This window comes from Chelonoidis abingdonii, chromosome 2 (assembly GCF_003597395.2).
Source record: "Chelonoidis abingdonii isolate Lonesome George chromosome 2, CheloAbing_2.0, whole genome shotgun sequence".
NCBI classification, from domain to species: Eukaryota; Metazoa; Chordata; order Testudines; family Testudinidae; genus Chelonoidis; species Chelonoidis abingdonii.
In genome coordinates this window covers 208,267,955-208,283,997 of record NC_133770.1, presented here as the reverse complement: position 1 = coordinate 208,283,997, position 16,043 = coordinate 208,267,955, and the positions used below count along the sequence as shown (strand labels likewise).

Sequence of the window (16,043 nt, the reverse complement as noted above, 5' to 3'; positions counted from 1 at the left end):
ATAATAAATCAAACTAGAAACATGCTGGAGTTTAAAGACAGAGTATTAAATCAAAATCAATACAATCTAGTAAGAATCTTCGTAGTCAAACACACAAAATCTTTCTAGTAAGACAGAACTAAGCAGTGACTCGTTGCTATCAACGTTCTGATATAGATTTTGTGCTTGAACATTCAGTAAACAGAGACACTGAATTTACTCATGCTAAATGTGTTGCTTCCTAATACAAACCAAAACATCAAGTATACTTTGGTAGTACTGCATATGAAATGCTTTGTAGCAGTTCCCTAAGAAATTACATTTCACTTTAAGGAAAAAATGCCACGGCTGTGACAAGCACTCATTTGACATCACTATAACATGCTATGCCGGGGTTGGCAACCTTTCAGAAGTGATGTGCTGAGTCTTCATTCATTCACTCTAATTTAAGGTTTCACGTGCCAGTAATACATTTTAACATTCTTAGAAGGTCTCTTTCTATAACTCTATAATCTATAACTAAACTATTGTTGCATGTAAAGTAAATAAGGTTTCTAAAATGTTTAAGAAGCTTCATTTAAAATTAAATAAAACGCAGAACCCCCCAGACCAATGGCCAGGACCCAGACACTGTGAGTGCCACTGAAAATCAGCTCGCATGCCGCCTTCAGCACCCGTGCCATAGGTTGCCTACTACTGTGCTATGCAATATCTGATGAGTTTTCCCCTAGCCACAAAGGTTGTTACTCTGTCAAAGAAAGCTATCAGGTTGGTTTGACATAATTTTGTTCTTGACAAATCCATGCTGTTACTTATCACCTTATTATCTTCTAGATATTTGCAAATTGATTGCTTAATTATTTGCTCCATTATCTTTCCAGGTACTGAAGTTAAACTGACTGGTCTGTAATTCCCCTTTTTTATTGTTGGGCACTATATTTGTCCTTTTCCAGGCCTCTGGAATCTCTTCAGTCTTCCATGACTTTTCAAAGATAGTCGCTTAAGGCTCAGAGATCTCCTCAGTCAGCTCCTTGAGTATTCTAGGATGTATTTCATCAGGTGTTGGTGACCTGAAGCCCTCTAACTTAAGTAATTTTTAACATGTTCTTTCCCTATTTTAGTCTCTTATTCTACCTCATTTTCACTGGCATTCACTACATTAGTTGTCCAATTGCTCCTAACTTTTTTGGTGAAAAACGAAGTCTGAAACAAAAAATTCATTTAACAATTCTGTCATTTCCACGTTTTCTGTTATTGTTCCTCCCCATCTCCCCACCATTTAATAACAGGCCTACATTGTCCTTGGGTTTCCTCTTTCTTGTAATATATTTGTAGAATGTTTTTGTGTACCCTTCAAGTCTTTAGCTAGTTTAATCTCATTTTGTGCCTTGGCCTTTTCTAATTTTGTGCTTACATACTTGTGTTGTTTATATTTATCGTTTGTAATTTGACCGAGTTTCCACTTTCTGTAAGACTCTTGAGTTTCAGATCATTGAAGGTCTCCTGGTTAAGCCAGGGTGGTCTGTTGCCTTGCTTTCTATCTTACCTATGCAGTGAGATAGTTTGCTCTTGTGCCCTTAATAGTGTCTCTTTGAAAAACTGCCAAAACTCTTGAACTGTTTTTCCCCTTAGAGTTGCTTACCACAGGATCTTACCTACCAACTCTCCGAGTTTGCTGAAGTCTGATTTCTTGAAATCCATTATCTTTATTGTGTTGTTTTCCCTCCTGAGTTCTTTAGAATTATGACCTCTACCATTTCATGATCACTTTCATCTAAGCTGCCTTCCACTTCAAATTCTCAACCAGTTTCTCCGTATGTGTCAAAATCAAATCTAGAACAGCCTCTCCACTAGCAGCTTTCTTCATCTCTGAAATAAAATATTTGTCTCCATGTGCCCTGGTTTCCCACAGGCCCAACATGCCCACGGCCTCCATGTTTGCTTCATGGGGTGGTTCTCTTGGGCTCCTCCTCTTCATTCTTCGGGTGGGACCTCCATTCCCCTTGAAGTGTCCCTTTTGCCCACATGCCCAGACACCAGCCTCCTGCCTCTGGTGCTTGGTTTGGACAGTCTATGGGCCCTCTTCCGCAGCAGCTTAAACACCCGCCGTTGCTGCTAGGCAAGCTGGGCCATACAGGCTGTCAAATAGTCCGTCCCCATGGTCTCCAACCTCGCTGTGTCTCAGTTTCTCAAAACTTTTCTGGTACAAGCAATATAGTCCTACAGTCTTGTGTCTCCCCCTTCTGTCAGGGGTGATTGTATGCCTGCATTCCCCACCACAACTTATTGGATAATCTGTGCCCTGCTATATTATTTTCCCAACAGATGTCTGAGTAGTCGAAGTCCCTCATCACTACTAAGTCCTGTGCTTTGCTAGTTGTTTAAAAAAAAGTCCCATCCACCTCTTCTTCCTCATAAGTGCAGTAGACCACTACCATGACATCACTCTGTGTTTTTTACCTTTTATCCTTACCCAGAGACTTTCAACAAGTCTGTCTCTTATTTCCATCTCAACCTCAGGCCAAGTATATACATTTTTAATATAAAGGGCAACTCCTTTTTTTCCCTGCTTGTCCTTCCTAAGCAAGCTGTACCCTACTATACCAATATTCCAGTCATGTGTATTATCCCATGAAGTCTCTGGGATGTCAGCTATGTCATAGTTGTGTTTATTAACTAGCATTTCAAGTTCTTCCTGCTTATTCCCCATACTTCTTGCATTAATAAACACACATCTAAGACACTGATTTGATTTTCCCCCCTTGTTCTCTCTTGTCTCTCCCTTATCCCTGCTATAATGGTCCACGCTCCCCCCAGATTCTGACCTTTCTCCCAGCTCTCCAGGTTTGTGACTTACCTTCTCGTAAACAAACTAGGGAAATACAATCTAGACAGAGCTATTATAAGGTGGGTGCATAACTGGTTGGAAAATCATTCACAGAGAGTAGTTATCAGTGCTTTGCAGTCAAGCTCGAAGGGCATATCGAGTGGGGTCCTGCCAGGATCAGTTCTGGGTCTGGTTCTGTTCAGTATCTTCATCAATGATTTAGATAAAGGCACAGAGAGAGTACACTTCTAAAGTTTGCAGACAATACCAAGCTGGAAGAGGTTACAAGTGCTTTGGAGGATAGCATAATTCAAAATGATCTGTACAAACTGGAGAAATAGGATGAAATTCAAGGAGGGCACATGCAAAGTACTCCACTTAGGAAGGAACAATCAGTTGCACACATACAAAATGGGAAATGACTGCCTAGGAAGGAGTACTGAGGAAAGGGATCTGGGGTACATAGTGGATTGCAAGCTAAATATGAGTCAACAGTGTAACACTGTTGCAAAAAAAGTAAACGTCATTCTGGGATGTTGTAGCAGGAGTGTTGTAAGCAAGACATGAAAAGTAATTCTTCCACTCTACTCCATGCTGATTAGATCTCAACTGGAGTACTGTGCCCATTTCTGGTCACCACATTTCAGGAAAGATGTGGACAAATTGGAGAAAGTCCAGAGAAGAGCAACAAAAATGATAAAACATCTAAAAAACATGACCTATGAGGGAAGACCGAAAAGACTGGGTTTGTTTAGTCTGGAGAAGAGAAGACAGAGGGGACATGATAACAGTTTCCAAATACATAAAAGATTGTTACAAGGAGGAGGGAGAAAAATTGTTCTTAACTTCTGAGGATAGGACAAGAAGAAATGGACTTAAATTGCAAGGGAGGTTTAGGCTGGAGATTAGGAAAAGCTTCCTGTCAGGGTGGTTAATTACTGGAATAAATTGCCTAGGGAGGTTGTGGAATCTCCATCATTGGAAATTTTTAAGAGCAGGTTAGACAAAACACCTGTCAAGGATGGTCTAGATAATACTTAGTCCTGCCATGAGTGCAGGGGATTGGACTAGATGATCTCTCATGGTCCTTTCCAGTCCTATGGTTCTATGTTTTCCAGACAGGGAAACTGAGGCACGGTGAGAGAGACTTGCCCAGGGTCACAAAGGAAATCTGAGACCAAGCCATGATCTGAACCTAGATCCCATGCTTGAACTAAAAAACTATCCTTCCTCCTGACATCAAATTTTACTCCACACTCTGCAAATATAACATCTAAACAATACAGAATAAAACTAAACCATAACTTGTATAATCTTTAGAAATATGTAAAAATATCTGTTACAGATTTATCAGGTAGAGAATTTGATTTATAAGGAAAAATTCAAATAGATGAAGTTCAGACTTTGGTATTCTAACTCACACTGAGCAGAACCTTATGTCTGTGAGTAGTGCCATTGTTGTCAGTATGATGTTTCATGGAGTAAGATACTATTCAGTCTGAATAAAGGTGTCAACAGGACTTACCACAGAGTACAGCAGTAGCCAGTGAGAGCAAAGGTGGCAGAATTAGGCAATAAAAAGGTATGGCATTGGCCAAAATATAATTAAGAGGAGACCGTTGGAGTCGAAACTATCTGCAGATGTTAGAAGGGTGCTGTACTAAACGTCTGTCCCAGATCTGGACTTTAGCGTACAAAATCTGGGTGTTTACGGTGAACCTTCCCCAAGCTTACTACCAGCTTGGATTTATTCTCGCTGCCACCAGCCAGGAATTTACAGGGCCTGACTCCCTTTCCCTCTCTCTGGTCTCCCCAACCCTTCCCTGGGGGGACCCCAAGAACCCAAATCCCTTGGGTCTCCCTATCTCAATGGGAAAACAAGCTCTTCCCCCTTGTCTCCTCGTTATCTGCTCCCCCGCTTCCCCCTCCCTTTTCCCTGGATGAGCCTGGGCGATCCAGTACTTAACTCCTTGAAGGCAAAACAAAGAGGGAAATCACCCTCCTCCTGAGGCGATGCATTCAAATCTAGTAAAGCTAATATAAAGAGATTTTCCACCCCCCCTTCCTGTAGCCTCACCGGAGAAACCCCAAAAACCTCAGCCAGGTTTTAAAAAAGAACTTTACATAAAAAGAAAGAAAATACAAAACAATAATACTGCATTAAGAGATCAATACAGGCTCTTGCTTATAAGAAAATATGAATAAACAGTCTGATTTAAAAGATAGCCCAATTAAACCAGTCCAGCACAGCAACACCCATGTAAATACAAATCAAAGCACATCACAGCCGATTACTTTGGTTCCTTTGTACTCACACTTGATAGTAGAATATTTGAAAGAAGATGGAGTTAGAAGAAAAGCTTGTTTACTCACAGCCGAGGAAAACAAAAAGACCCAGAAAAAAGCCAAAAACCTGCAGAGGTTCCCACCCTTCCTTTTGAAAATCCTGTTTTCTGATTGGTCCTCTGGTCAGGTGTTTGGTTCCCTATGTAACCCCTTTACAGTAAAAGAAAATTAACCCTTAACTTACCTATCTATTTATGACAGGTGCAAACACCAAGACATGAATTGTTTAGGGCAGCATAAGGGGATAGAGATAATGGCATTAATTTAAAGAAAAGAAAACTCAGAATGAGTACCAGGAAAACTCTTTTACCTGTGATATCATTTAGTTAATGTTACAGCTTGCCTGAGGCCTTGACTACACTGGCGCTTTACAGCGCTGCAACTTTCTCGCTCAGGGGTGTGAAAAAACACACCCCTGAGCGCAGCAAGTTACAGTGCTGCAAAGCGCCAGTGTAAACAGTGCCCCAGCGCTGGGAGCGCGGCTCCCAGTGCTGCAAGCTAATCCCCACGGGGAGGTGGAATACCTGGGAGAGCTCTCTCCCAGCGCTGGCGCCGCGACCACACTCGCACTTCAAAGTGCTGCCGCGGGAGCGCTCCTGCGGCAGCGCTTTGGAGTTTCAAGTGTAGCCAACCCCTGTCAGTCATAGAAACTCCATCGATGAAGTCATTTAAAACTGGACTTGCGGAAGCACCACAAAAATATACCATAGGAATGAAATCCTACAGAGACAGGGGCATGTACTTTAGGGCCGAAAGCAATATGTCTCTTCAATTTCTATTACTATGGATTCTATGGCCAGAAGTTGTTCAACTGATCTAATAATTATTATTCTATTTCAACAGTTACAATCTGACAAAAATGATTTATTAAAAAATATGTACTACTGTGCCTATATTACTACTACATCAAAACCAGATTCTATATTATTTGTAATGGCACAATTGAAACCCAGCTGATATTTATTTTAAGAGCATATTTCTGACAGAATAATAATATTTTAATAGGCAGCACAACAGATATGTTGGGAAGGTTTGCAGACCTTACTTCTGCTATATCTATTTCCTCTCTTAACTAGATGAGCTATAATTTTTTAAAAAGCAGAGGTATTAAATGTCAAACCTGCACAATGCAGCCTTTAACAAACCAGAAATCTGGTATGCAGTTAAAAGTGCAGTTTTTAAAGAATTTTTTTTACTTATGTCGGGTGATAGTCACTGGATTCAAAGGAAACAGGAGCCCTCCAATGATTCAGTATTTCTAAATGCCAATGTTGCCACAATAACATGTGTCCTAAAGACTCGAGAAAATGCTGTGGATTTTCATAGCTGTGCTGAAGTTGTATGAGCTTTGAATGGGAGTGAGGTAGTTAAAATAACAAAATGAACAAACTGTACGTGTGCTGATATTTGGTGGTCCTGAACTGGAACACTATCTATTGATGCAAAAAACAAGACATCTGCAGTATGTCATTTTGATTTACAAATGTCTTGGATAGAGAGCAGAATTTAAAAAAATAAAAAAAAGTTCTGTATGTCTAGACAATTTTTACTTTTCAGTTTAATATTTGCTACTTTGGTTTTGCAGACGCCAAAATCTATATGCTTCTAGACTTAAAAGATTAAAGAGATGGGTTTTAGTTCACTGGTTAAACTGTTACTGTATCACTTTAACCCTTTAAAAAGTGACAGTTTGCACTATCCCCAGTTTTTAAAAGATTTGCAAGGGTTTCTATTACCAACCCTGAAAGTATTTTCAGGGGTTTAATAACTCAGCAGAGAGAAAAAAAAATTTTCTGAGCTAACAACTTGACCTACATTGGCTCTGGATCAAATGAATTTACAAAATTTGAAAAAAGAAACCTGTTTACCCATCTCTCATCCCCAGTTCAAGTTGGCATTAGCTCTGTGTGTATATATATATATGAGGCCTGAAGAATTCTATGGAACCTTAAGACTTATTTCTGAGGTACGAACTATTGAGTTCTGGGGCCTAGTTTTCATTTTCCTACAGCATGAAAGCAATTTCATGTCATTTATATATTTTGAGGAACACCAGAATACTTAAAAAATATCAAATAAACTATACACTGAAATAATTCAATGTTATCATTCTCTTCTTTCCTCTTCTGCTGTCACTCCCTTCCTTCTCCCTGTCCTAGGGTCACTTTTTTCAGCCTAACGGGAAATGCTCTCCTGAAACCCCCTGGTCATCAACTACTTATATTATCTATATTTAAATGAGGGCAACATTTGCTCTAATTTATTCAAATTCTGAGTGAAATTCACACTTCGCAGCAGCTCGAAGCCAGGGTAAACAGACCTTTTTTTGGCTAAATTAAACTGGGGTGGCCCAACTGTCATTGCTTCTTAAAGGTATATTATGCTGAAAACCTGTGTTACAAGAGAATAAAGGAGAGAGTAATTTAAGAGTAAAAATATTATAGGTTATTTTATACACACACACACACACACACACTTATAACTAAAGTTATAATTACACAAAATAATTACAAATCCAAGACATTCAGAGTTAAACTTAAAAGAAATCCAAACATGCTAAGGTTCTTACACAACCTTAAATAAGCTCTCTAGTGATGGGCAAAATATTGGGGGGGGGGGGAAGAGGAATGAATCTGTCTTTAAAAATCAGCTTGCTCTAAAATGCATTACTATAATTGCATAGTAGCACCACAGGGCACAGTTAATATCGTTCACATGCTCTGTTGCAATGTTGTCATGGCTTATCAAGTTATATTTTAACACATTTCCATGCATAGGGTGGCATATCTCCCTATGCTGAATAGGAGACACCTGGTAAAATTACTCATATTCAAGCGAGTTAAATGGCAATCAATGAGAACTAAGCAGTACAAACATTCAAATTAACATCAAGTTGACTGAGTCTCCATTAAAAAGAAATACTGTGTAATTGGATTCTTTTTATTTACCTTCTTGGCTTTAAGGCCTTAGGGCTCACAAGGGGAGAGGTGGCACACACACACACCCATACCCCTCTGTCACACAAGGTGGGTGACTGACCAACCCGATCCTCCCTGCCCAACACTGTCCACCCTCCGTGCCTAGCTGGGCCACCGGGATGAACCTGCTTCTCCCAGTACCTGGTGCAGCATCTTCCCGAGGCAATGCATGTGTGTGTGTGGAGGGGGGTGGGTAAGTGAAGTCACATGCCTCTATCCAGATTTCTGCCAGGGTTCACACAAGAATGCGGCCAGCAGCAGCATTTCAGCACTGTGTAGGATGGAAGGGATGGAAACTGCTTCCAGCTATGGGGGTGGGAGGGATGACCTGGCCCATGTCTTTGCAGAGCTCATCCCTTCCCCCTACCCCCACTGCCTGTAGGTTAGGGGCAGGAATAGGCTGGAAATCGCTCCTCCACTTCCCCTCAGCCACTCCGGAGCTTAGCTGAGGAGTGGAGAGGATGCCCCATGCCAGTGCTTTGCGGGGCTTTGGAATACGCAGGGCTTGGCTCCTCCTGGCCAGCGCCCTGGGCTGGAGGGTCTTGGGCTTTCCCAGGGTGCCAGCCCAGCCAGAGGCAGTAGGGGAAGGAAGGAACCTTCCTCTCAGCCAGGCTGCTAGTGAGCTGAGCGCTCCGACCAGGGGCTGGTTCCCTGCACAGTGCTGGAAGCTGGAGTGCCCCGCCAGTGGGGAGGGATATGGAGGAGCAGCGGAGCTGAGAGGGTGAAGGGGCAAAGCAGGGAGAGGACAGCGAGAGGGAGAGCAAGTAAAAGGGCTGATGGGTGGGCAGCAGAGGTAACATGTAACTGGCCACCACCTGGTGCCTACCCGCAGTCATTGGCCACTGCAGCTTGCAGCATGCAGGCAGCACCATTCAGAAACAGGATGGGGGGCGGGGTTCTCCTGGCCAACACCTGGCACACAGTGGGGGCTGTGCTGACAGACCGGCAAGGAGAGCGGCTTGGCCCAGCATGCTGCAGCTTCACTCCACCACCAGCCTTGTATAACCAACCCCCAATCGGTGACCATTGGACACTCCACTCACTGCCAGTGGGTGGGCAGCTGGCGAGCAGTAGCAGGACCCCCCAGTACTGATGGGGGAGAGGCAAAAATACAGGACAATTTGCCCATTTTTAAGAAAAAGTCAGGACACCTGCAGGAGGGCTTAAATACAGGACTCTCTCTTTTCAAATGAGACATCTGGTCTCCCTAGCCATCCACAATCTTGCAAGGTCTTATTTACATAAGTATTCCCTACTGTATGACTGCAATGGGGCTACATGCTTGAGTAAAGTATGAGTAAGGATCCACGATAGTGCCCCAAAATGACTATTTGGAGTAGGAATCGAGTCTTATTTCACTGGTAAGTACCATGCATATTATGATGCCATTATTTAATAATAAATAAAATTTAGTATTTCTTTTATGTCCATCTCCTCCACACTATCAGCCTTGACAGTCTCGTTTATCCATTTCAGCCACAATCATCTTTGCTCTTACTACCATGCCCCTTTCTAAATGAAATATCCTGCCTGAATTAGTCCATAAAACCAATATCAGGTCCTCCTCCTAATCTCTCACCAATACTTACTTATACTACAACATATGGAAGAAACTAGTCATCTAATAAGGCATTAGGTTGTGGGCCATTTGGGCATAGTTGACACTAATTACAGGGAAAAAAAAAGACTGTACATTTTCTCTCTCCCTTCCCACCCTCTTTTTTGCTTGTCCATGAAGATTATAAAGATTGTGGGGGCAGGAATTATTTATTTACATATATAGAAAGTCCCTAGAGCATTGTGAATGCTAGCATAATAGATCACATAAATTATAATAGCCATAATAATTATCAAAGTAGAAAAAATAGCAAAGGAACTTATCTAATGCACTGGATCAATTATATGTATTTTATATTTTGAAAATGCAAAAATTTCTTTCAAGAACATTAAAGATCTGACAAAAGCCCAATAAGTCAGAGTTAAAACTGTCAGTTGATGTGCATAATTGTATCTTTCCTTTAAAACTGAAGTATGAAGTGTTAGCATTAATTCTGAGTTTCCTGGGGCTTTTTTTGTTTTAAGTCAGATGCTCAGCTTTACCGATGTCTTGTATTTAATTGTAGTACTACTGTTTATCCAAGTGGTAGTAACACATTGTATGGTAAATTAAATGGACATTTATCAAAGATAACTTGCCAGTTATAAATGTCAAACATAAGCACTGTAAGACAAATATAAATAGTCTACCTGGAGCTTACATTTATCTTATCTTATTTCAAATCTTTGGATAATCAACATTTGTACAACAGTGTTCACATCTGAATTACTGAAGAATAATTTCTGAAAGAGGAAGATACAGTAGGTTACATCATTTACTTTTAATTAATGTTATGGCAAAAAGAAAATATTAAAAGTGCTATTTCCTATATAAGATTAGAGAAGAAGAAGAAGAAGAAGAAGAAAGTAGCATGTTGTTTAGGGTTGTAAACCTTGAATCCAAGGTTTGGATTCAAGGTTTAAAGTTATTTAAATTAGCAAATGCAACAAAATTTCATAGGAGGCATAATACGATAGTGGTAGTCAGTCTAGATGGATTTGCATTAATATACAACAGTTTAATTCTAATGTAATGAGATATGTATTAACTACATAAAAGAGAGGCCATTCCAGGCTGTGGATAACCTTGACAAACTCTCAAAAATAAAATTCACATGTAGCACAATACATAATGGACCCACTGAGAACGTTACCCTAACAGCAATATAAATATTACAAATATTTGATAATAAACCCCTCCCACCTCCCTTTGAGCCATAAAGAAATGATGGGCCTTGGAGCACACCAAAGGTTAACGAAGTTGGCCAGAGCCTTAGTGGTAAAAAAGTCCAGCCATCAGCCCCCCTCTCTTTTATATTAGCAAAGCATTCTTGCATTCTTTATGTTAATGTACCAAAGATAGAAAGGATACTCACAGTTAAAACCAGGTTCAATACTGTTTCCAGCTTCAAGGCTGTTTATTGTGATTTGGAAGATGATGTGCAGCAGCAGGAATGATAGACTGATGAAACACAAGGATTTTAATAACCGTCCTGTATGTCCTAGAAGACAAAATATTGAGATGCACATAGTTGGGAGAAGTTCCAAAGAGTCAAAGTGGTGTTTAAAATTATCCAAGCATAGAAATTTTGTAAAAGTCTGGTAAATGGAAAAGAACCAGTTACCCACTAGTTACGAATGTTACCTCAAGGATTTCTGTCACTCATACCACAGTATAGAGCACGATTATAACAAATGTTCAAATATGGCACTTCCGTTATAAGAACCCTCGATTATAACTCATACAATATTTTCCTCAAATGTTTTTAGAAATTATCTAGAATCTCCAGATATCAGTCTTAACTCGATGAAGAAAATATTCAATATTTCTATCACCTAATCAGCTGACATACACACTGATAACTGGGGGAATACTGAATAAACTAATTGTGCCAATGAACAAATGATAGATTTGAATAAGGGATGAATTTCACTTTCTAGGGAGGGTTGGATAAATGAGGTTTACTGTATTTAAAACATATATTTTTCTTTCTAATGCAAACTTAGAACGAAAAAACGTGACAAAAGTTAATTGCATATGTGTAGAACGGAACTGCTCTGAAAAGAGACAGATGGAGTTAAAATTCTGAGGTAATACAAAGCATTTTTAAATCAGATAGGGAAGATTTTTCTTGTCTTTATACATGCTTTACTTATCCATAATTAACCACTTTTACAACGACAATCCCTAAATTAAACTGTAGTTTAATTGTTTTAATTAATCCACAGTTCTGTGTAAAAGCTTAATTGACTTTAATGGAAGTTGTATGCTCCATAAAAAGGAGTACAAACGCTGTAGAAAGCCACACTGATAGTTTATATAGAGAGAATAGTTCCAGAATCCATGTTGAGAATGAAATAGAATACTGTTTACTAGATTTGTTAGTGACCTGCACTACACTGGTTTAAAGAGGAAGCAGCATAAAAACACAGTCAACAGTGGACTGAAATTAGAATCCACAAAGTACCATAAATTAAACAAAATATAAGACAAACCTGGAATATTTCCAAAAGCGAAATCAAACCAAAATATACAGATTTGTAGCATTAGAGCTAGATTTTTATCTCATTTATATCAGTGTAATTTCTTGGGTTTCAGTAGAGGTACATCTATAAAAGTTAGGGCAGAATTTGGATCAGAACTGGCTGCAGAAACTAAGAAAAATGGGTACCTTTTCCAAGTGGTGTACAATTCCCACTGGGCCCAGGGGGGCTAAAATCTGGCACACATCCGTGGAAATTTACTCCAACATGTCTAGGCACTACATTAGTAAGTTGCTCCACAATTTTAGGACTGGAGAGTTTAGCAGGCTTCTGGGAATAACAGGGCCGCCCAGAGGATTCAGTGGGTCCCAGGCAGAAGGGCCCCCAGCCACAGGTCTTTAGGGCACTTCGGCGGCGGGTCTCGGAGCAGAAGGACCCCCTGCCACCAAATTGCAGAATTTGGATCAGAACTGGCTGCAGAAACTAAGAAAAAATGGGTACCTTTTCCAAGTGGTGTACAATTCCTACTGGGCCCAGGAGGGCTAAAATCTGGCACACATCTGTAGAAATTTACTCCAACATGTCTAGGCACTACGTTAGTAAGTTGCTCCACAATTTTAGGACTGGAGAGTTTAGCTTCTTGGTGTTGCAGCCCTATGGCCTCTGGTCTGACATGGCGTCTGGATGGCCAATTGCTGGTCATCTAAAGGTCACACTAGTACTGTGTGCAGCACCGTAGTGCAGTGTGCAACCGTAGAGGGCCGTGTGCAGGTTCCCGCCTTTTTACCTGGTCACCTAGGGGTTAGGCTAGTGTCGTGTGCAGTCTCCTGCTCTTCTGCCTAGCAACCCAGGGGTCAGGTTAGTGCTGTGTGCATAACACCAGCGTGCCATGAGCAAAGGGGGCCCAATCTGACCAATTGTAATGCAGTTCAAAGGGTCGGATTAGGGTTGTGTGCAAAGCTATGCTAGTGTGCTGAGTGCAGCTTCTAGTAACTTCTAGTGTGCCGTGTGCAAAATCTGCCCACGTAGGGGGCAACAGCTCAGAACCTGGAGGCTGGGGGAGCTCGGGACCAATCAAATTTTGCCAGGTGTAAAACAGTCCCTGGAATAAAACCATGCCTCGGGCCAGGATCTGTACGAGTATCCACGCGCTGACTGAAGGACCTGATCAACCCTTCAGCCAGGGGTCTCCTCCGGATATAGCCAGCTCGGGACGTGTTGCTTATTTTTTCATCGTTACCCCCCACGGATTCGGTATGCTTCTGGCGTCTGTACTGCTGGTCAGCTGCGCCTGGAATACAGTACTTGCCCCCTAACTGTCTGTGCTTTGCCTAGCCTTTTCTCTCTTCCTCCCCCTTTTTATTTGGTATACAACTGCATATGCTGCAGCCTGTTACAAAGTTATGTATATATGGTATCTAGGGATTGAGTTGTTGTAATAACTGCTATTGAAGTTAATTTGGTGTATTTGATAATGATATTTGGTTAAGTGTGCACACAGATCATTTAATTTGGTGTATTCGTTTACCTATTACAAGAGCAGTTGGTTTTGAAGTATTTGGTTGTGTGTTAATAAATGTGAATAGTTTGTTTTAGGTTGTGTAAAGGTTTCTTATGCTAATAGTACTATTAGTTGGTAAGAGTGCTCCTCCCCAGCCCAAGTTGTGATTTTCTCCCTGTTAATAAACGGCCACGTGGTGTTTTGAATTTTCAATCTGTCTGGCCTTGGTTTTTCCTCACTCGATTAAAAAATCCACCGAACCCGAATTCGGGTCGGACACTTGGAATAACAGGGCCGCCTAGAGGATTCAGCGGGTCCCAGGCAGAAGGGCCCCCCGCCACAGGTCTTTAAGGCACTTCGGTGGCAGGTCCTGGAGCAGAAGGACCCCCCGCCGCCAAATTGCCGCCGAAGACCCGGAACGGAAGAAGCTCCGGGGGCCCGGGCCCCGCAAGAGTTTTCAGGGCCCCCCGAGCGAGTGAAGGACCCCGATCCAGGGGCCCCGAAAAACTCTCATGGGGGCCCCTGTGGGGCCTGGGGCAAATTGCCCCCCCTCTGGGTGGCCCTGGGGAATAGGTGTTTTCCCAACTGACCAATTCAGTAGAAAGCTGGTCAGGATGCAGAGGCTTCATTAGAATCCTTCTCTCCCACCCAGGTGCAAAACTAAACTGGATTAAACGGGCCAAAAACTCTCCACACATGGCTAAGGAAGCAATTTTTTATTTTTCAAAGGTAATCCTGCCAAAAGCTGTATTAATGACGACATATCACCTAAACCACAGGCATGTAACTTTAGTACAAATAACCATTTGAATGTGCCTGACTTGGAACCTGCCTTCAACAAACATATATGCATCTCTTGACGGTCTACATCACGATTGTCTGCAAGGGTGGAATGTGCTCACTCATTTGGTACTCAGAACATTTTCAATGGAGAATAAATGGTGTTATATTTAGAGGGTAATCAGCATGGTACCATGTGTTCTCTTCTGATGGCCCTCCTTTGAGTCAGAACTGCCACACTGGGGTCACTGTCACTATTAAATACAATCATAACTTTTAGGATTTGTATGACCCAGCAAGGCCTTTTTCCTAAGAAACTGCAGAGGAAACAGAGGATGATTAGATGACCAACAGTCAGTAATGGCTGTTTCCAGAAAGTTCACTTATTGGCTATGCTATTGTATGGGCATGCCTCACAACTCTGTAAACCACAGCCTCTTATGGATGTGCTGAACAGTGCAGGCCACTACCTTAGCCTGACTGTTAATATACCGGGAATTTTCCATGTTCTTTGTGTAGGAGAAAAATGCACCCTACAACCTTTTCTTTCTTTTCTTTTAATGGTTTAACAGATAGCAAAAGTCAGACTGAACTTTTAATGTTGAAAAGTGCCTTATAAAACTGTAAAGAGTTAGTATTCATAGGGTTGCAAAGCAACCTGACAGGGCCAATAGTGTATCTGTACAGTGAACTGTGATGACATCATGAAGGGGGGGAAAGGGAGGAAGGGGGAAAAAATCAAGTGTTTTAAAAAATCAGTTTAGTCTGGGACCACAAACAGTAGAATTCTTTAATCATAATCATACAGTTATTGCATGGTGTCATTACAGAGAAGAGTTAAGGGTTTGGGGGGCCATTACTGAAGGAATCCTATACCTTACAATTGGATTTATTTTAAATTTAACCTTACTTCTGATTTTCCTAGGTTTATACCGCTTGGTTTCAGGATAACTACAACATTTCTGTATTGCATTTTACCCTAAATTACTGATTTGCACTTTCAACTTTAGCTCCTTTGTTAACAGTTTTTGTGTGGGAATTCTCAGACTTATGTTTACAGAAAAATATTTTTCCTGCTTACAGCAGAATTAACAAAAAAACACAAGTCACTATTTATGCAATCTATGCTAATATGTAGAAGTATATAAAATATGTGGTGTTGATGTTTCATGTATAATTATCTCCTGAAATGGTTTCTAATTAATGGCTTTATACATGTCCTATGAAATATGGGTTGGATTTTCTATAGTGCTTAGTGTTGGCTCACCACTCCTCCCATAGAAGTCAAAGGGCATTTGGCCATTCACCTCAAACGAGAGCAAAATTAGGCCAAAGATGAATGATTTTGAAAATCCCGTCTTATATTTTCATACCTAATGCACACAGAATGGATGAGGGAGGGAACCTTTCCAGGAGGCAAAATGTTTTTTAGGCTAGCTTCTAAATAGGATTTTTCAGATGTGAGACTTCAGCTGCCAGTGAGACTCACAGTGCCTCTATATCACATTTAACCTTACAATGAAAGCAAAATAAAGAAGAAAAAGGTCTATTA

The 16,043-nt window shown here is 41.0% G+C and overlaps 1 protein-coding gene across 1 annotated transcript in view; it reads right to left on the bottom strand.

Moving 5' to 3' along the window:
- Positions 1-16,043, bottom strand: part of PIEZO2 (piezo type mechanosensitive ion channel component 2) — a 485,914-nt gene that overhangs the window by 296,327 nt on the left and 173,544 nt on the right. Inside the window, exon 3 of the mRNA XM_075062935.1 lies at positions 11,103-11,228. Within this exon, the coding sequence (XP_074919036.1) occupies positions 11,103-11,228 (126 nt within the window). The remainder of the gene's footprint in view (positions 1-11,102; positions 11,229-16,043) is intronic.